Below are 22650 nucleotides of genomic sequence, written 5' to 3'. Positions count from 1 at the left end.
TTTGAACATGACTGAAACTGGGTAATGAAAAAGTTAAAGGGAAGGATCCAAGTTAAGTCATCGTATTTTCTTTGTTGGCATTAATATAGAGAAATGCATTTGCAGATGTCTCTGAGGAATTCACCGTAAAATTAAAGGATAGAACTGAGAAAGAAGCTCTTGTTTATGTAGAGTATCATATATCATAATATAGGTAAAATATTACATTGAAACTGAAATAGTCTGTTAGGATGATGAATGAAGGTGTTCCTACATTATTTCATAAAATTTGTGGGAATCATATGCATAACATTTTCCTGAAAAATCATTGAAAGAGATAGTTATAATAGCTTTCCAGACTATCCCGTCAGGAAAGTTATAAAATATGGTGTGAAACGAGCATATTCTTCTTTAAGGAACCGAAATGCTAAACGTGAATTTCAAATACAACTATTGAAAGACACGTTAATGTCATTTTCTGTGATCATGACATTATATTCTGACATTTACAAACTGATTATATTTTCCTTCTGCGCGTGATCTGTCAGGGGTATTCAGAAATCGTGAGGTTTCTATAAAGAATATAATATATGAGATTGGTTTAAAAGTTATAAACCTCACATTTTTTAAATATTCTCGAAGTTATTTATAAATATTACGTAGCTGTAACTCACTCTTCATTTCTACTCTACATTTCATTTTCCTTTCGACAGAAGAGTCTATGAAAATCACTTAAACTGGCCATCGACCAATATTTTTAGAATCCAATATACGTCCATCAAAAAGACGTGATCAACAGAAAATCTGTCGTCGACGAAATAAAATTTTCTGCGGCAACTTTGTTCTTCTTGTAGCCCTTTTCATTAATGATAATTGTGTTTTTTTCTCGAAATGGAAAGTACTTGGTTTTCACCTCTTAGTCAGCAATATCAATCTTCCGTGAACCTGATATTTAATTTAGAAGGGTGACTCGGCAAACTCGAATATAAATGGTTTTATTTCGCAACTTCAGACATTGCAGGATTTTACCTCCACTTCAGGGGGATTCAAATCATTTCTGGTATATTTTCGCTCTCAAAAATGATTCCAATAATCGAACGAATAATATAGGTTGGCATTCCTGAGTCGTCACTAGTAGTCATTCAAATAGTGCTTGATTCTCTCCAATACTGCAAAATTGGGGAATATTGGGAAAAATGTATTTAGTAATTATCGGAATTTGAAATATCATCATCGTCTGCGCTTGTTCAGCCTGGATTTTCGCCAAATTACGAGAAACTCGTGAGACTTGTTATGATTTGAATTGTTCTTACTACTATATATTATGGGTATATTAGAAATTATTCCTTAAAGTGTCAAGGCCAAAGCTAGAAATAACGCCTGGGCAGAAAATTTCCGGGTCTAAGCAATATTACGCGTTTGTTTTAGTTGAAAATTGGCTTTATTCATCAACGTAATCTCTATCAAGAGCCACACAATCATTTCAGCGCCGCTCTTTGTAGGAATATTTATCTTTTGCCTCAAAATAGGCCTCGATTTCAGCAGTAACACTTTAATTTGACAGAAATTTCTCATCGGTGGGCATTTTTTTGAGGTATGCGAACAAACAGTAGTGGCTGGGAGCCAAATCTGGCGAATACGGTTGATGTGGGAGCAATTCGAAGTCCAATTCATGTAGTTTTGCTTTGTTTTTATTGACTTGTGACTCGGTGCTTTGTTTTGATGGAACAAAACTTTTTTCTTTGCCATATGCGTTTTTTTTTGCAATTTCGGTCTTCGATAATGCTATTGGAGGCCGAAATTGTTGCTCTCTACTCAGATGATCGTTTTGATTCCGAAGTGAAGTGATGGATCCATTGTCACACATCGATGCAAAAAATCTGGTATGTTATGTGTGAACATGGCCAAACACTGCTCAGAATCATTAAGACGTTCTTGTTCTTGGTCAACAGTGAGCTCGCTCCCACTTTGAACAGAGCTTTCTCATAGTCAAAAGTTCATGCAATGTAAAGCCAACACGTTCTTTTGATATCTTCACAATGTAGCTAATTCACGCAACTTCACTTTTCGATCATTCGAAACGATTTTATGGATTTTTTTATGTTTTCTGGTGTTACTGTTTCATTTGTACGTCCACTGCGTTCTGCATCCACGGTGTCTCTATTACCACGTTTGAAGTCGGCAAACCAACGTTCAATTGTTGATTTTGATGGAGCGGAGTCCTCATAACACTTTTCGAACCATTCCTCTGCCTGAACGGTATTTTTTTCCATCAAGAAGCAGTGAAAAATCAAAACACGAAATTGTTTTGATCCATTGTTTTGTAAGTTATAACTTACAAACTTATGAGTAGAAGTTTTCGCAGCTTCCTTTTGAAGGTCAATATTAACTGATAAAGCGGCCCAAGAATTTTCAGCCCGTGTAATACACAGGGTCTTTCACGACGAGCGTTCATTAGGAACACATAGAGAACGATTCACAATAAAAACTTGAAATTTTGTGGTAGTGGGTTTCCAAAAATAATAGAATAGTGTATGGTTTTCATTTGAAAAAATCGTATTTCATCAGTTTTCTCAGTGTTATGTTTTAGGTGGAAATTTCGACCACCCTGTTAATTATTTTCGAAAATTCGATGGACTTGTTTATGACTTGATACTTATGATGTGATGCTGTGAAATTTCACATTTCCAACTGTTACTGTCTATGAATTATAATTTTTTCGGGGTGGTGCTGTAAATGTCAAATTTTTCAGAAAAAAATTAATACCTCGAAAACTAACAAATTTGGGTATAGGCATTGTTATACAAAGTGGGCCTGAAATGTGATGAGAAATTCAAAAATGTAATAAAATACAGGGTACTCTATTTGAAATAAGGAAGTAGCCGTCAACTTCCAGTATAACGGACGAAATAGAATTCTCATTTTGTACTTTTATTATTAATTGTTTCTTCATGTACATTCAGTTATCGCAGACAGATGATTGTATTTTTTCATGGTATCAGTATGATTTGAAATCCCTAAAGGAACCAATACAAATGAAAAATTAAAAAAGAATAGCTGAAATAACAATTAACTCAAGCAAAAAACCCTGGAATGAAATGACAGTGGAATAAAATACAAGTGAAAAATAGAACAATTAAACAAAAAATGAAAAATCAAGAGATTCATAGCCATGTTACTCAACGACATTTCGATTGTTAGTACCCACAATCGTCTTCAGCTGATGACTGGACTGATTCCTCCGAGAGATGACTATTTATGGGTTATTCGAGTACTTCCACTCATCTCCTCTTTCCTCTTTCCGCTTCACCGGTTTAGTGGGAGATGATCGTTTGGCGGGAGTTGGCCATTTTTCGCTTGATTATTATGGGTTCCCATATGTTGCGTTTCTTCACGCTACCTTGACTGAATACATTGTTGGACAACTTGTATGCGGCTTCTTTGAATTTCCTCCTAAACCAGGGTCCCTCCCTATGTATGACCTCAGCTTGGGACCACTCGATGTTATGTTGATGGGTCCAAAAATGCTCTGCTATACCTGATTTGCTGGTTTCCCTTCGCTGTGTGTGTTTCTTGTGCTCGGCAATGCGAACTTTCACCGATATAGGTGTATCCGGTAAATGCAATTCTTAGATTCGCAGTCCGCGATTGGTGGCCTGGTTTTCGAGAGACTGCTACGGATAATGGTTCCGGTTCTGAAGCAGGTTCTGATGTTGTACTTGGACCCAATTCATTCTTCTTATCCTTTCCGATAATCCTCTGATGTAGGGAAGTGCAAGCACTGGTTGTGACGGCTTTTTTTTCCTTGCGAGGCTCTTGGGTGGTTCAAAAATTCTCTTATTCTATTATGAATAAAATGACGTGTAGAATATTAATGTATATCAGACGATCATTATATGAACTATTTGATGTCATGTAGAATTGAAGCTGTTCCAAAATAACGATAGACATTGTCCTTTGTCCAGGTGCGTCCAATGGAATGATAACTGTTGAAATTACGACTGACACAATAATTTTGAAAACAGTTTCAAACTTTATGCAAGCAACTTAACCATAAACGTTGGTCGACACACAAATTTCGTTTCCGTTCAGTTCAAATGAGAACTATTATGTGTAGAACGGATTCGCTCAATTCTTGGATCGTCATCATTGATTTTTACATCACTGTTCTTCTCTTAAAGCAGTCGTTACCATAATAACATCGATATACCTGACCCAAAAGAAACAAATGCAACATACACAATATTTCAAAATTTGTCAATTTTTATAGCATCCAGTCCAAAACACGAATTGCAATACTATCCCGTCATCACTCACGTTGATTGCCCGGTTCAATTGACGTTAAATGTGATATATGTAACGATTAAATTAAACAGGAGATATAAATCGACCCTAATCAATAACGACAACACAAGCTAACAGCATAAAATGTCAACACCGCCAAAAATTATCATTCGATCGTAAATCCGGAAAGTTCCCGGTGGTTATGTATACGACCGAAATAACGGCCGTGTTTTCGATTCTTTCAATGGATGGTACTTCTGAATCCGAAGCTCCGATTCTGCATGTGTTGGCGATAATTATTTTGAAACGAATCATGCATTTGAGAGTGAAATACACGTCTAGTTGAATCACAGTTGGAAACTGTTGAAAACAGCGTGTTTCCTTCACAGTTTTTAATAATATATCTCTACACTCTATTTAGTTATAGCCCCTTTTACTAGAACTGACCGGATTATCAACTTTTGTGAGAGGATCATCAGGTAAGCTTCAAATTTCTCATCGGAGAATACTTGTAATTGACGGTTCAATAACAAGAACTAATCTCTTTTGAAACAATTTCCTTTTCAGTTCAGATGCATTCGTATCGAGGGTTTTAAATTAACTAACCGTATGAATGTACATGTAGATGACAAAGTCGTAATTTTATGGAAGGAAGGAGCGCTTTTTCATATGATGCTAATACGGTTGTAAGAGACGTGTCTTGTTCCGAAAATTCGAAGTACACCATTGAGGATGATAGGGTGTTAGAAACATTGACAAAGTAATAGGCATTTTGTATGAAAACTCTTTCATATATTACATTGTGTCGTATTCCATAAAGAATTTTTGGAGTACAAATTGAATAGAAAAAAGTGAGATTCATATAACTCTACTTTCAGGTGAGAGAATTTGTTACGGAGAGAATTCTTTTACTGATTTGTATCAAATTTGTAACAAATTTCTGTGCATGAATCTAAATGTCTCTATGAATTTTAATTGTAGTTATATTCTTTCCTGCTTCCTTTGGAAGTTTTTTATTTGTTGAAGAAATAGAAACCCTTCCGAATATTTCAGTAAACAACCTCAGGAAACCATTTGTCATTCGTATGGAAGAGTATTTGTTTCCAATAATTTCCATCTTTTGAGTTGTCTCTTCAACTTTTCCCCCTTTCTATATGGAAGTTTTCATTATTTCTGTATTTCAGAGAAAAACTGAATGCGATGAAATATCAATCTCAGATTGCAGATTTCTGCAATCTTGAGTCTTTTTATACAGTGCATTCTATTTAAAGCGAGCCACCGTGAATAACTTTTGGAACAATGAATTTCAGGAGAAATATAAAAACATCTCAACAATAGTATACAGGAGGACACATTTTGACATATTCACATTTGATCTAAATTCCTCTGTCGCACCCCCAGAGTATGTCACAATTTTTTTAAATGGGTCAATTGTTTTGCGTCATCAGATGTTCCGTGATGAACATATTTCAACAAAGTAGAATTCTTTATGGTCTGAAGCTCATAGTTTGGAAGCTAAAAATTATTTGAGTTGCAAAAGAGCCACCCCGAATGAACTTCTGTACAATCTGTTACCTAGGTTTCATAGGTGTTTTTGTGAAGTATACTTCAAAAAAGTCTTATTTTGCCTAGTTGAGTTTGAATTCGATATTCACTTCATTTTGTATTCATCTCATTCTACAATAACGATTACCAACCAGGTGAAGTTACAATTGGTGTTTCTGTTTTTGTGAATTCTTGAGAAGCAATGGTTTATACGCTTCGAGAACGGATTGAAATAGTGAGTTTGTACTACCCGAATGGAAATAGTGCTAGAGCTGCTGCCCGTATGTTCAATGATGATCATCCAAGAAGGAATATACAACACGAATACGTTTCGGAAGTATTGAACAAATTTATGGAAACTGGATCTGTTAACAATAAAAAGCATAACTGTTCAGGAGGTGTCAACGATGAAGCTATTTGTACTGCAGTTTTAGGGCACGTTGGAATAATGGAAAATTCGCAATATCTTACTAACTTATCTCGAAAATCAGGAATCAATAGTACAAATGTTTTCAGGATCCTTCATAAGTACAAATTTCATCCATATAGGATTAGACTAGTTCATGAATTGAACGAAGATGATTTCAATAAACGTGTCAAGTTTTGTGAAAATTTCACTAAACGGATCAACTTGCATCAGAATTTCTTGTATAAAATTTGTTTTTCGGATGACTGTACGTTTAGTTTGAGTGGAGAGGTGAATCGGCAAGATTGTCAATATTGGAAATACCCCTTAGTATTTCTTTTCGCTACGGCCCTGGTTTTAGGTGACCACATCATAGGACTTTTTTTTATCGATGATAATTTGAATAGTGAGAAATATTTGGATATGTTAGAAAATCGAATAATACCGTGAATCAATAAGGCAATTGGAGAGGATATACATTTATTCGAAAACGAAATAGTTTTTCAGCAGGATGGTGCACCTCCTCATTATGCACCTCCAGTGCGACAATTTGTGGATTATCATTTTCCTGGTCGCTGGATTGGCAGAAGAGGTGCTACAGAATGGTCACCAAGGTCTCTGGATCTTACTACTGTAGATTTCTTTCTATGGGGTCATTTGAAGTCTAATGTGTATGAGATGCAATGAACATTAGAAGACTAGAGAGAGAATATCATGAGGCATTGCAGATAAATAACTCCCGATTCTCATCCATGTGAGGGCGGCAATGGAAATTCGTTTGTTCCATTGCATGAAAGTTGGTGAAAACGTTTTTGAACATTTACTATAGAACATTTTTTTATTCTCATTGTTCAGTAATCAGATTTTGATTCAGGAATTTCATCAGCTTCAGACATACGTTTTTCACTTTGTTGAATTCTGCTCATCATGGAGCATCTGATAATGCGAAACAATATAGGGTGATCCATTAAAAAAAATTGGTGACATGCTCTGGGGGTGCGATAGGGGAAGTAATATCAAATGTGAATATGTCAAAATGTGTCCTCCTGTATACTATTGTTGACGTGTTTTTTTATTTTTCCTGAAAATCATTGTACCAAAAATTATTCAAATAGGAAGCACTGTATAAAAAAAGTGCGTTTATTTCATAAATCAATTATAATAATATAGTTTGTATTTCGAACAAAAAAACATTGAATAACATTGTGATTTCAATTTTCGAAAGTGGCTTTATGTTTCATGAAACCAAGTAATCTTAACATGAAAGATTATGCGGTGATATACTGAAATGAAACAAACTCAAAGCCCCATTTTTCGTTATCACAATATTGTACAATTTCATTTGCGCATTTTGGAACCTGATAACAAATGTACCTGGACCCATGCACGAGAAAATATCTAGCAGAACATTTTGGAGAATATATTGTTCAAACGACTGTTTGATATTGAATACCATGAAATTATAGAAATATTCAGTTTCGGTCCCCAGAAGGAGGTACTGGGATAATATTTTTGGTCAAAAAATGGAATTAGCTAGTGAATTGAAGAAAATTGGAAAAAATAAAATTCTCTGAACGAATCCGATGATTCAGAAAACAATTTCAGAGAAGCGGTTCAGTGTGACATCACCAGATATCCGAAATACGGAGCCTGCTAAATTACCACCAGTTACAGATTTTGTCTGTTCAATTATCCAAATAACTGAATCATAAGCTTTGTGGTTATCATCTTGAACCTCAAAACCTGCTATACTTTTCTGACGTACGAATGAAATAAGACAAAAATATCCAGTTTCGAATGACTGGACTATCATAACATACATAAAATATATTCAATCCAATCAGAGTTTGGGAACCAAATTCGAACGAAACTCAAAGAAATCATTCCACATGCCACGTAGGAAGTTGCGGGTAATACGTAGGTGTAGTCATACAAAGTATATACGCGTCACACAGAGTCGATTTTCCAGTTTTCTGTTTAAATATTCTGATAGGGTAGCAGCAAATTCCGACATCCATCAATGAGGGATTCTCATAAATCGACTGATATGTATGTTCCTGTAATAGGAAATGAGCTGGAGCTTAGCTAGATGAAGGGAAAGTGATTAAGGTTTTGGATGGTGCTGGAAACCTTCGTCTTTTGTTTCTCCAGAGCCGGATTGGAAAATGTGAATGAGGGACTCACTATTTCGGTAGTATTCAATTATTGCTCAATGGACGAAAAATTACACGAGCTGACTGAAACTTCATCAGAACACGGTAAATCCCATTTAGTTTCATTCTTTCATTCACACTATAGAAATTGAGAACATTGTGTATCAAAATGGGCATAACCAGAAGTCCAGCTTGTACTTGATGTAATTTTTACTACTGATAATATTTGTTGGTTAATTGGCCATATTTGATTGGGTGATGGCTGGGTTTTGAATTTTAGTATTAGATAAAACAAAGTTCGGGCTGGGAGGCAGTGGTCAAGAGGAACTTGAACGATTCTTCTGCTACTGCGGCAAACATCATCAGTGGTATGTGCCTCAACTGAACGAATGAGATTTACATCCCAAAGTCTCTGTAACGACTGCCATTGCGATAGTTAACGAAAAATATCATTTCATTCATAAAGATCGGGGTCGGTCACTCGGTTTTTCGATATCGATACTTTTTCAACAGAGTAAGCGTTGCATTTAATTTATGATGGTTGAACCTTGTCGGCATCATGAAGGTTGAGTTTCGTTCAGGCTAAACTAAACAAACGTATCCTGTTGATAAGTTATAACACTGGAAACGCAAAAATGCAAGCTACGAGTTTGCATTTCAGCTTCGTGGACAACAAGTTCGGCCATATCTGAAAGTTCATTCAAAATAAAAACTGACCAATGACTTCGATGAAAAGAAGATATAGATCTTGAGTTGGAAGGGTTATTGAAAAATTCGGGAATATTAAACAGAGATCAGAACAATCCGGGGACGGTACAAGGGAGGAGTGTTGGGGACAGATTTTCGAAGTTGGGAATACTAATCAGGCGGTTGATCGGGGAAACAGTGGCGGAAGAAAGTTGCGGAAAGTTGGTCGCGAAAGGGAATTGCGATAGAGAAGTTGCGAAAGTCAGTTGAAAAGTCAGTTGCGAAAAGATTCTTTTGCAGTCAAGAGTTAATTGGGACAGTGGCGATTGGACAGCTGCGAAAGTCGGTCGCGAGAGGGAGAACAGAACCCACTATAGTATTGTGAGTCAATTTGGATTTTTACTAACTCCTATGACGGTTTAGACAGAGAGGATGTCATTTCAATTTTGTAATACTTATTGTTGTTGCGTCTTGGGGACAATATAAGAAGGGCAATAAGTTACGCCACACCCCTTTCATATGTGTTAATATCATAGCATTAGTACACACGGGTTTGAAGCTGAAAAATAGTACGGCGGCCAGGCAAGTTCAAATAATCACTTCAGAATGTCCGCCAAGTTCGAATGAGGTATCGTAGATTTTCGCGTAACTTGGAATTCTACCTTATTAGAGAATATATAACATTTCACAAGTTGATAACGAGATTATTCTTGTTTGAGAATCAGCTATTTTAGACGTGCTTTCTTGTTGAATTTTGTTCTTACCTTTCGAACATTTTTGTTTATTGTTTTTGTTGGACTTTCATGTTATATTTTTACATGGTTATTTGTTATGGTCTATAAACATACCCGGTAATTTTTTTTATTTATTTTGTAACATAAGCCTACTCTGAAGCTTCTTGTTGTTTTTAATGGCTAACTATGCGAGCAAGTCCTGCACCACTTCAGGGTAGTTCAGAAGCCTTTAACCTTAAGTATTAGCCTCCTGCTTCGTTACGGAGTGGAACTTAGAAGGAAAACCATCTCAAAAAGGTACACGGTGTAGTTAGGTTTCAAAAAGACCGGCCTCCGTGCGATCGGCTTGAACCCTTCATCTTTTTCGGACCTGCTTTGATAGTTAAAATCTAATGTGGAGGAATCTGCATCTGCTGACAGCCGCTACCAAATTAATTTTAGAAAATAAATGAATCAGAAATGAGCATTTATTACACTGAAAACGATCGGTATATTCAATAATAATAGATGAAACGATATATAAATATATACAAATATATCGGTTATATTACATCTCAATGAGCGAAATGAACGTCGAGAAAAATGATCTTGCTCTGGTGTGTGTGAAAAGTGTGTTTCCATTAGAGGTCCAGTCCACAAAGTTTAATTTTACGAGTCATATTCGAAGTTGTTTGAAAAATATTCAAAAATTTTAATATTCATAGATATACTACTTGGGCTGGAAAGTTAAGGCAGACACATACATGGCGGTAGTCTTATTGCATTGACCGCTTTTTCAGTCAGTATTGAGTAATTGAGCTGTTGAAATTCTTCGATCTTCTACTCATGAGTTTGTGAATTATTGTGTTATAAGTGACACTACATTTGTTATTTTCGAAACAATGGATCAAAAACAATTTCGTGTTTTGATTTTACACTGCTTATTGATGGGAAACAATACCGTTCCAGCAAAGCAATGCCATGACAAGGGTTATAAGATCTCCGCTCCATCAGAAATAACAATTAAACTTTGATTTGTTGACTTGCAGAACACAGTGGACGTCCAAATGAGGCAGTAACACCAGAAAAGAAAAAAAAACCCAAAATCGTTTAAAATAATCGAAAAGTGGAGTTGCTCGAGTTAGTTGACATTGTGAATATATAAAAAAACGTATTGGGCTTTAATTGCTTAAGTATTTGACTATAACAAAGCTTTGTTCACAGTGGGTGCCGCGCGAGCTCACTGTTGTCCAAAAACAAGAACGTCTTGATGATTCTGAGCAGTGTTTGGCTATGTTTGAACATAACAAACCGGAATGTTTGCGTCGATATATGACAATGGACAAAACATGGATCCATCACTTCACTCCGGAATCAAAACGATCGTCGTCTTTGTGGAGAGCAACTGGTGAACCTCATCCAAAGCGCCCGAAAGCACAACTATCGGCCGAAAAGGTTATGGTTTCGCTATTTTGGGATGTGCGTGGTGTAATATTCATCGACTATCTTGAGAAGGGAAATACCATCAACAGTGAATATTATATAGCATTATGGAGCGTTTGAAAACATAAATTGCAAAAAACGACCGCATATGACGAAGAAAAAACCGCACCGTGTCACAAGACAATCAAACAATTGAACTTCGAATTGCTCCCACATCCACCGTACTCCCTAGATTTGGCTCCCAGTGACTACAGGCTGGTCGTAGACCTCAAAAAATGCTCACCGGTAAGGAATGTCGCTCGAATGAAAAGGTTGTTACTGAAACTGAGATCCATTTTGAGGCGAAAGATAAATCGTTCTACAAAAGTGGTATTGAAGTATTAGAGCGGTGCTGGAATTATTGTGTGGCTCTTGATGAAGATTACGTTGATGAATAAGGCCAATTTTGAACAAAAAGAACGCGTTTAAGGAAAACGAGTTTTTTTTCTCAGGCTCGGAACTTTCTAGTCCATGTGTAGAGACATATCGAAATATCATTGTAAATGAGAAAACAGCTTTCTATGCAATTGAAGTACGTAATCTATTTTTTGAATTTATGAAGAAGATTACTATAGAATTCAATATTCCTTGTTTGTTTCAGACGACACTTTCGGAATTTTAAATGTAATTAGAACGAAACAAACCACTTGCAACTTACTGCTAATGAATATACGAAATCTCATCATAGTCATCAAGAATACTTTCGAAAAATTGATGAAACCACCATTTTTCATTGAAATTTCGCTTTTTGAAAAAAGTTGAGAGTTACGTCGAATTAGTTTTTGCATGGAATATCTTCAATAGTAAAATAAAAGTCACCACTTCTGATAGGCCCTCAATATAAAAGTATAGATATTATGGATTACATTCACTCATCTTGAGATCAATAGAACAAAATAGATATATGGAACGATGAAATCATAAAGTAACTAATGGTATTAACTATCATTTTCTAATTCGAATAAATGTCTGAATTTGACAACTATTTTGTGAATCTGGTTCTTCATTCATTGAATTTATTTCTTGTTGAGTACATTTCAATTCGCATTAATTCAAATGCGATGTTGATTGAATAAATGATGGATCATTTTCTGAATGGTCTACAACCTTCCAACATCCACCTAAATTCAAATTTTATTACTCAGTCCACCTCTGGTCTTCTCAAGCTTATCCACAGCAACTCTATTTCATAGTGCTGAGTTCTGGTCTTGATACGTCTACAGGATAAACTTCTCGATAACACATTATAGAGAAATTGAAGTTTGAAATAACCTTCACAAGTGTTCAGGGAAAGAGTGGAATTCTGTTGGGATTATGATAATGTTATTCAGGACGGATTTCTCACAGCTGAAGACGAGATGAAGAGATGGAGAATAGGAAAACTTCCGAAGAAATGAGGAAAGTAGTTGATTTCATAAATTAATCTTCAATAACTATTTTTTCAATAACTATTCCCGAAATTTCAAATGTAAAGCAATATATCATAATATAATAATGAAAATTGAGTTAAATTTTTTTTATAACTTTCCAGATTTTAGAGTTGAATTCAACTCATCCAAAATATTAGTTGATGTGACTGACTCAATGACAAGGATAGAACTACCTTAACAAAAGGAAGTATTACAGTTACATGAAATCATATAAGAAATAATTAGTACCAGTAATTGCAATTTGAAGTTAATATGTTGATCCACTGAAACTATTTGTATTTGATCAAATTTATTCGTTTATTTTCAAGCATAGTTGGATATTCTCAAATACAGATTTTATTCATCAATTAACAAAACAACGAAATTTTCAATGAAATATAATATTTTGTGGAAGCAGACGCTGATTGCTCATTATACACATATATGAAGTTATTATTGAGTAAAATATATATTACTGACACGGTTTGTATGTACACCTGCCCGATATCCATATAAAAAATTAGTTGTTGCCTAGCTGATTTCCAACCAATCAAAAAAATAATAGGGAATATGGTAGTTCGATGTAGATGCTGAAAACATATTTCAAATACGAATATTCCATATCAATCTGTAGACAAAATTATGAGAATGAAAAGCGTTTCAAGGAGTCTCGTATAGAAGTAATTTTGTTAACAATTTCCGTGCCGTTTTTTATGCTATACGCCTCAAGATATCTCAGTCTCTTGAATATCATTACGAGTACAAGCAATATTTTGCGTGATACGAGGGTTTGAATGGGTCCATTACTATCCTAGCTGACACAAGATCTCAAATGAGTTTCAGAGAATATATTTAGGAGCAATGAAATCTATGAAAAACATTCTGTAATGTACTCTGTAGTATGCATAATGACTGGATACGAATATTTTGAATGCTCTTTTTGTCTAGGGAAATATGTAAGAATAAAGTATTTTTTATATCATGTATATATTTTGGACGTTACTGGATTATAGTTATCGTTACGTAATTATGTTTTATGTATATTTCCACAAGACTTTTAAAATTGATATTGTCAACACCCAACATATATGAATATTCATAAGAGATGCTGACCCATCTGTGTTAACGAGTTTAATTACTCTGTGGAAGTTGTTTGGCGAAATAATTAATTAAATTCCATTTCACCAGCAAGCTACAGTCATAAGAAAGACATTTTGGTGCCCTTGCGAAATACTACGACGTTGATTTTTCGTGAAAATAATATAAAAATCGGAGCGGAGCCTCAGGATGGATCACTGTAAAAATGAGGTACATTTTTATGGTTACAAATTGGGAGAATTTTTTAACTTACATAGCCAATGATTATGACAAGAACATTACATAGTCTGATGATAATTATCAAAAGTCAAAGAACAAGAGAGTAAGAAATTTGCCACAGAATTCGATGGCTTCATTCATACTAATCCTTTGAGTAGTAAAATAATAAAGGCACTTTAAGGATGTGATTTAGGTAGTCCATACAGAGCCTTGCGGTAATAGCGATTATTCTCTGCTTTTCTGACAAAAATGTTGATTTTTCAAACGCGTGGTACAATTTCCTTATCGATGAAACACCACTTCTGAAGAAAAACTTCGATTTTCAGCTTATTGAAGTGCCATGTTTATGACAACAACCTTTTCAGGCAGAAGAATATTTGAATACATTCAGAGCACTGATAAAACTGGTTCTGATTATGAGTGGTTTTTTATATTTTTCAATACTATTTATATTTTTCAATCTTGCTTATAATACCGCGTTCTATGTATGTTTCCAATCACTCTTTGAAGCGATAGAATACACGAATACCAATTACTCGACTGTAGGCGACTCATACTTTCGGTAAATATAAATCCGAAATTTCAAATAACATTGAAACGGATCTCAATGGAATAAAGTGTAGAAACGCGAAAGGAAATGAAAAATATAGATAGGACATTTGAATGATTATCTGGTATCGATGAATGATTCATCATGTTTATCTTTGAATTCGATGCATTAGAAATTCCATTCGACAGGCGAGGGGATACATTTTTGCTGAGACAAAAGGCAAATTTTCAAATCTGAATTCAAAATGTACATTGCGAGATATTTAACAGAGTATATTTATCCTTTGAATGTCTGAAATTACAGAGTTATTCTAATAAATGACATCGGGAGAAGGAAATATTAAGAGCAGATAGTTGTTGGTTCACAGATGGATCAAAAACACCTTCCGGTTCTGGTGCAGGTGTTTTTAGTCGCAGGACAGAGATATCTACCAGCTTAAGAACTTATGAGACTGCATTTTAAGCGGAAATTTACGCTATTGAATTGTGAGCGGAGAGATTGGATAAATCCAACCTCATATACAAGTCAATAAAAATATTCTCGGACAGTCAAGCGGCGTTCAAAGCTCTTGGCTCCTACCAAGCAACGTCTAAATTGGTAGCAAATTGCCAAAAACGTCTCTCCTCGATAGGAAGACTCAACAGATTGTCTCTGGTCTGGAGTCCTGGTCATACTGGCCTGGAAGAGAAGCAGTTTCATCGGACCTGAAGCGATGAAACTGCAAGCAGCTTTATCTTTAGGCTTTGCCAAAGAAACATTGAACATCTGGATGGCAAGAAGATTTATATACTTCTGGCAGAATCTTCCAGGATTGGCTCACTCCAAGGCGTTTATTCACCCTTCGAAGCTTGATACCAAACAGTTGTTGGCCTACAGCAGGGATGAACTACTATGTCTAACAGGCCATCTTACAGGTCACTGTCATTTGAATAATTTGAATAGGTGTGAACCACAATAAAGGGTGGAGGGTCGAATATTCCCACTCACTTAAGACTCAACCTAACCTAACCTAACTTAAGATTTTAGAAAGGTGAGTCAACTAAAGACAAAATGCCTCGATCAATTTAATTTAATTTATTGATTTTATGTGAAATTACATGAAAACATATATTTGTATGGGTTATAACTGAGATAAAAGTGACTGCTCCTCAATTCTCGTTTATGAAAATCCCAATAACATGAAGTGCAAAGGAGTAGAAATTGTGGACAATAACCGAGCGGAATTCAATATCAAGAAAACCCAGGTAAAGGTTTTCGAAATATACACTTAATTGCTATAGCTGCATCGATCGATCTACCCCGTCGTTCACTTAATTCAATTCAATTCATTTATTGTCATATGAAATATGTTAGGTTCGTCAATACACAAGTAGATATAGATATGTCATTTATACAAATTATGCAATGGAGACGTAGACTTGACAAAAAACATTCAGTTTCATAAATTTCAACGTGCTAATTCTTTCCTACAAATAATATGCAGATAATTTATTCAGGAACTGAACTGAACTTCGCCCTATATTTTCAAAAAAAAAAATTCTGTTGGTGTAATTTGAAAATAATAAAGACGAATATTTCTCTGATGCCTCCCATGTTGCTAATTACTAATTATTTATACGGGAGTCAGTTACAAAAGCAACAAAGTATTAAAGTAAAAGTTGGCGTTTGAAATATTTCAATTTTTAGTCAGTTATCTGGACCGGTGGATTTTTTCTAAGCAAATGAATATTTTTATTATTTATGTTGAAGTAAATCTAATCTTTTAGTTGTATAAATGTACGATTTTGTAGTGAAAGTATCGGGAAATAGACAATAATCAACATAGTTAACGAGATATTTTTTGTGGATTCAAAACATGCCAATCAATTTTGAAACTGGGATATAAAAAGAACTAATAGTTTATTTAACTTTAGTATAATCTAAGACTGCAAGTTCCGCAAGGGTCATTATAACTCTACTAGATGGCTCGAAATTTCCCTTTGAGGGTCACACTAACAATTTGAACTTCAATTTCCAGGCTCGGAACAAAAAAAACTGCTACTGAAATAGCTTTTGCTTTCTAATAACAAACCTCCTTTGTGGGCTATATAACTCATTGTAATCCCGAAAAATACATCAAAACGAGAATATTGGGAACGAAATTGCTTCCCATGACCATAAAAAAAACAGCTGAAGTATATTTTTTTCTCGCGCCAGCCAAGATTATTCATTTTCAACGTTGAGTGATAAAACTATGTGAATTTATAAACGTTGTTTTCATACAAACTTGTCGACCTTCTTTGAACATTTGTAGACAAAACTACATACTATTTCGGGAAGGCATATGAAATCAACATATGTTTCCCATAATCACACCTACAATGGAATGATGTAGAGATTCGGACTTTTGCGGTCATTTTTCAAGACCGATTGTGGTTTCCGGTTTTTAGTATGTCATTTGTTGGAATTTCTTCCTGACGTTTCGCCGGTGCGAGTGATTTCCATCTTCAGAGGTATGTCTCATCGATTCGAAATGATTCTCCAATCTTGGAAGTGATAACACAGACCTCTTTGATTACCAGTTACTCCCGCTACAAGCACTTTCAGTTATGGTAATATCTTGTTCATATGAAAACGCAGAAAAACGTATGAAATTCTTTTAAGAAATTAGCAATATGGGACATCTCAGAAACTGAATTCATTTTTTACTTTCTATTTTATTTGTTTCAAATATTTGTGCACAATTTTTCACACCTCAAAAAAGATCTGCTTGTTGGCAGATGAGAGCCGGTGAAATCTAAATTTTTAAAATCGTAGTATTAACAAAACAAAAAAAAATATTCTTTACATGTGGCGGCTTTAAAATTTCTTTATAGTTTCCAAGTTATGTTTTTTTCAATTCATTTTCTGATAATTATTATCTGGACTCGCTTTGATTTTTCCATGAATTTCTTGATTGGTTTTCAATTTCAGTATTTTTTTCTCTATCGAAACACTTTTGTCTTCGACCCATGAAATAATCAACTTCCTAACATCTATTCAAGTTTACCTTCATTCAAATAACATGGGATATATTTAATTTTTTCTCAATGCGAGGATTCAAACTATCTCTACAATTCGATAGAGGAAATATTACTGCGAAGAAAAAGGTGATGAAATCATGATCGTATAAAATTTTCAATCATCTACATTTCACTACTTTCGAATCAACTTCAATTTCATGTACTTACCATTTCGTTGATGATTCCAGTTCTAGTTATATGTATTTTCAAATATTTTTGTGATCAACAGAAATTTATCACTCATGCTAATGAACGAAGAAGTAGAAAAACTTGAGCATATTGAATTGCTTGAAAATAAAAATCTAACCTTCATCAATTTGAGGGGGTACGAATCGAGAAATTCTTCAGCAATCATTCTACTGTACAGTGAACATGAGAACTTGGGAGGCCGATCATTCGCGTCCTTGATTTGGATAACGATAGTGGTGTAATTTTCATTCAAACTGTCGGATGCTACCAGGGTTAGCTCGTACTAAAGCATGCGTCAAACAACATAAAAAAAAACAAAAAAAAACAAATCAGCAAGTCAACATTACAGTGATTCGAGTGTATTGTGCCTAATAAAGCTTGATTAAGGTCTTTTAGATGGAACACGATTTTGTAACCAGATATTTCATTTATGTATCAATATATCAAGTCATACCTCTATTGTAGCTCGAATTACGTCTAGAGACGGATATTATTCGTGAAATAAATGTAATTTATGGGTTCATATACACAAAGCTAGAGTTATTTATCTATTTTGTTCCGGAACTTTTTGTAAAACCATTTTTCACCAACTTTTTTTCAAAGATTCCATCCCTTTGTTGGTGATCATTAATATTTCACTGAATAAATGAAGTCTGAGAGTCATCATATGAATTGACAATGCGAGACAATAGCTGAGAGTTCATGCAATCCTTCCTGAAAGATTACCCTAATACTAGTTCAATATATCAATTATTTGCCAGAAATTATCAGGAAAATTACATCTTTCAAACTGAGAATTCGCGACACAGTGTTTGTGTATTTCAAATGTTCAACAAGGCCTGCTAAATGAATGTCTCTGCATTGAAGATGAGTTAGTCCAGGAGTATCTAGCTTTATCTTCATTTTATGGTGCAGACCAATCAATGGAATGCCAGAGCAAATGCTTCGATATCAAAAATAATAAAAGATTGTTTTCTCAATTTTCGGAACTATAGATAGTGGAATGAAAAAGTTACTTATTATTGAAACCACTAGATTATGTGTCTCAAACTTCTTTCACAATAAAAATCGTTTCAGTTAGATACAAAACTGGGATGTGTGGGTTGAGCAAACCGGCTATCGGATGTCTGCTTCTGCGTAGCCCCGCTGGATACGGGAATGACAGAATCACTTGTGGTTCTGTTATTCCCTAACTGAATGGCATCCCTACGATGGATTAATCCTAAGGTGTGTGCCACCTGACACTGAGCCTATCAGCTGTCTCTACGGAATCTTCGAGATACCGGGCACCCTCTCGTCGTAGCATCGCCTTGTCACGGTAATGCGGGGCTCTGCCGTGATGGACCTTCTTTCCCTTGCTACTCGTGGGACTTTCATGGACAGAGTGAAATGGAAAACTCTTTCTGACGCTGAGCCTACAGAGAAGATGGATGCCGAGCTTCCGACTTCAACTGACCTCCCTGTAAATTTAGATCAGGACCGAGTCTACAGAGGAGATGGATGACGAGCTTACGACTTCAACTGAGCTGAAAGCTTTTCAACTCTCCAACTCCTGATTCAATAACTGAACCTAAAAAAAAAGGTTTGTTGGTGCAACCAGGAAACGACTGAGTCGTCTCCTGAAGAGCGGGGTACCTTACGAAACCACCTTGCACCAAATTCTTGAGCGGCGTACGCAGAATCTGTATCAGGTGGACGAACAAACCCCACATGAGCAGGTTACCAAACGTTTGCGCTCAAGTGATGATTCACCAAAACCAGAGGCGAAAAGCCCTGCACGGTTGAATCTGAGGCCTCGTCAGGCGTAGCTGACGTGCAAAAACCCTCATATGGAAAGGTTGTCGCAGGTATTAAGGCGGAATCCTTGCACCTCGTCTATCCGACCACCTCATTAATGATAAAACAGCAGAGCATATACTTTGTGCCTGCCTCGCTGGGACCGAATCAGGTTTTTAGAGTTCAGCAGGGCCGTACTCTTACCATCTGACCTGAAAGACCACTCACCATACAAACTGATCGGCTTGGTCAAGACTGGGTTTATTTGGTCGAGTGTGAATAGGTGTGAGCCACAATAAACCCTTGCGGGTTGCAATGGAGGGTCGAATAGACCCACTCACTTTGGACCTAACCTAACCTAGATATAAAACTGAAACTTTTTGTTATTGTGCATCAAATTATGAACATATATATTCAGAAGAAAGTAGCCTAATTGATGACTGTATTGGAGTTTGAAAAAAGTGCATATTATTGTTGTATCAAGATTTTATATTTACTCTGTTTATAGCTACTTCTCGTAGTGGATAATATCACCACTGATGATGAAAATGATTGAATTAATAGTTGAAAAATGATAGAAACAAAAAAAACTTAACCATCTGATGAACTGCTTGAGAAAGATATGATAAAACGTGTTGTAGTTTTGTAAACTGCCCAGTGAAAATCACATAAGGAATGTTACCTTAATACGTTATAGATTTTCATCACTTACGAACAAAAATTAAAAAAAAAATCACATCTTCCTAAAAATTTATATGTTGATTCTGTGTCATAAATGGGAAGCGGTATAAAAATTCGCATCTATAACGAACCTCAGACAAACTTTATTGGGCGATATTTGGCATGCAAAATACATTTTTAAGTTTCGGCTGGCATTCTGCAGTTCACTGTAAATCAAAAACACAGCAAGGGAAAACACACAATAATAACAATCATGCCGAAAACACTCGCCCTCAAGACGCTTTTCGGTAGATTTCTGTCGTCTTCTTCCGTGATCTGTGTTCGGTATGTAGGCCTTTCAAAAACTGGAGGATTATCATTGACGTCCTTGACGTGAATGACTACGGTGGTGTAGTTCTCTTTGAGGTTGTCTGACGCCGCCAAACGCAGTTCGTACTGTGAATCAAATTGAAGTAGTTTATAAGAGCTTTGAGATACCGAAAAATACAGATGATGGCGATTTTTATCTCTTATTCAACTGATTTTCTGAATTGGTAACTTTCAACATGAAAAGTTCGTTGAAGTTTTGATTACGGTCACGATAAAAAAATTGAAAGGTTGATTGACCTAATTCTCAACTTTCTGTATACCAATAAATCTTAAGAATTTACTCAATTTTTAAGTACAATCATAATTGTTCGCATGCTGATAACTTTTATTTTAAAAATGTTTAAAATCTGTTTTAAAAAAATCTGTTTAAAATCTGTTTTTCCGTTAACCAGCTGTCGCACCCCTACGAACGACAACCCTCAGAAGTCGAAACTTGTGCGAGCCAAGGATTAACGAGGTCTTATCTTTTAACGTGTGATTCCTAACACGGGTTGGATGGTAGCAAGTGAAGATCGATCGTTCAGACTAGGGCTTGAACCACCGACCAACACGGCAGTCAATTCGAGTGAGTGAACAAAGCACCCACGCCGAACCGCCTGGCTACCGACTGACAAATAAATATTATTTGTGGAAACTTTGAGTTATTCATTCTTGGCCAACAGACTGTTTCTCATTTTGTTTCGAAATTAATATAGTTTCATAGTACGAAGTGATGGGTCGATCTTCTTCTTCGAAACAGAGAAGTTTTGTGAGGTGGAAGCGAGATAAGACCTCTATGATGTAAATTAAGGTTATGAATATCTGTCCTATATTTTATTTTATTGTAAAGATATGGGGGTAACTGTTTTTTGATCACTGCATGGGTTAAAATGAAAAAATGAAGTTTTCGACGATCTTGCATTTTTAATCACTTTGCGGATCTTAGTTTTTGTGAGATATTGGATCATATTTGCGAATACCGTAGATCAATCTGAGACATGATTTCTGTATTTTTTCTATACAATTGATATCGTTATGATCTAAGCATGATCAATACAGAACGTCACAAAAGTTAAAGTGACTCAGGACAAGTGTAGCACTTAACGTTTTTTAAGTGATTGTGAAAGAACATGTCTATGAGGGTAAAGCATTTTCAATGAACAATAAGCGTTTTGAAGACAAGAGTTAATATGTTTTCTAAAGCAAAAGTTATGTATCTAAGTGTAAACCTGGATTTCTTGTATCACTTGTAAACAGTAACTCTTCATTTTCAATTTTGAGTCTCATGATGGTTTCAATGTAATGTTTGTTTTTTCCAAATATCATTACTTTAGACTCGAGTCGGTTTATATCTTCAGATATAACTTTTTGAGCCTCAAACCAATTTTCTGAAGCGAATGAGTGATACAGCTGTGTATGTATCATCAGCATAAAAGTGAACTTTACAAGTTGTAATGCTCGAAATTAAATTACTTGTGTATATACACTAAATAGTACGCGGCCAAGTATAGACTCTTATGGAACCCTACAAGTGACCTTTTCTCTTGCTGACTGACCCACAGCTGTCTCTACATATTGACTCCTGTCCTGTAGATAATCACACATAAGACTAATAGCACTATCCGAAAAACCTATAAAATGTAAAATAAGGAGTGAAATTTCGTGGTTTATCGTATCAACTGCTTTTGAATAATCTCTGTCTCTCTAATAATATCATTAACAATGTTAAGTAAGGCTGTAGCACAACTGTGTCCCGGTCTGAACCCTGATTGTTCAGAAGGCAATATAGTATATTTTTCAAGATGCCATCTTACACGAAAGTTCATGATTTTTCCAATTACCTTCCACAGACATGGTAGTATACTAACCGGGCAGAGGCCATTGTAACTCAATATACCACTTTTCTTAGGCAATGCAATTATCCGTGGCACTTTCCAAATATAAAGAAAAATACCTTTCAGTAAACAAGAATTGACAATATTAGTTAATAACTGATAGAATTGTTGGGCAGCAATGTAATATCATTTCTAAGTTTATTAAGTTAGGACCAGTAGCTAGTGATTTCACCTCTAGCAAGCATTAATGAATTT

General features: G+C 35.4%; 1 protein-coding gene across 1 annotated transcript in view; it reads right to left on the bottom strand.

The window, feature by feature from the left end:
- The window catches only part of CadN (neural cadherin), a 796050-nt gene that overhangs the window by 36552 nt on the left and 736848 nt on the right, over positions 1-22650 (bottom strand). The window contains 1 exon segment of the mRNA XM_074174961.1: positions 20483-20647. Coding sequence (XP_074031062.1) covers positions 20483-20647 — 165 coding nt within the window.

Source organism: Leptinotarsa decemlineata, unplaced genomic scaffold, assembly GCF_025532065.1.
Source record: "Leptinotarsa decemlineata unplaced genomic scaffold, Ldec_3_MD MMD2_tig00000882_RagTag_RagTag, whole genome shotgun sequence".
NCBI classification, from domain to species: Eukaryota; Metazoa; Arthropoda; class Insecta; order Coleoptera; family Chrysomelidae; genus Leptinotarsa; species Leptinotarsa decemlineata.
Note: the sequence above shows the minus strand (reverse complement) of the source record. Positions and strands in the feature narration are given on the sequence as shown.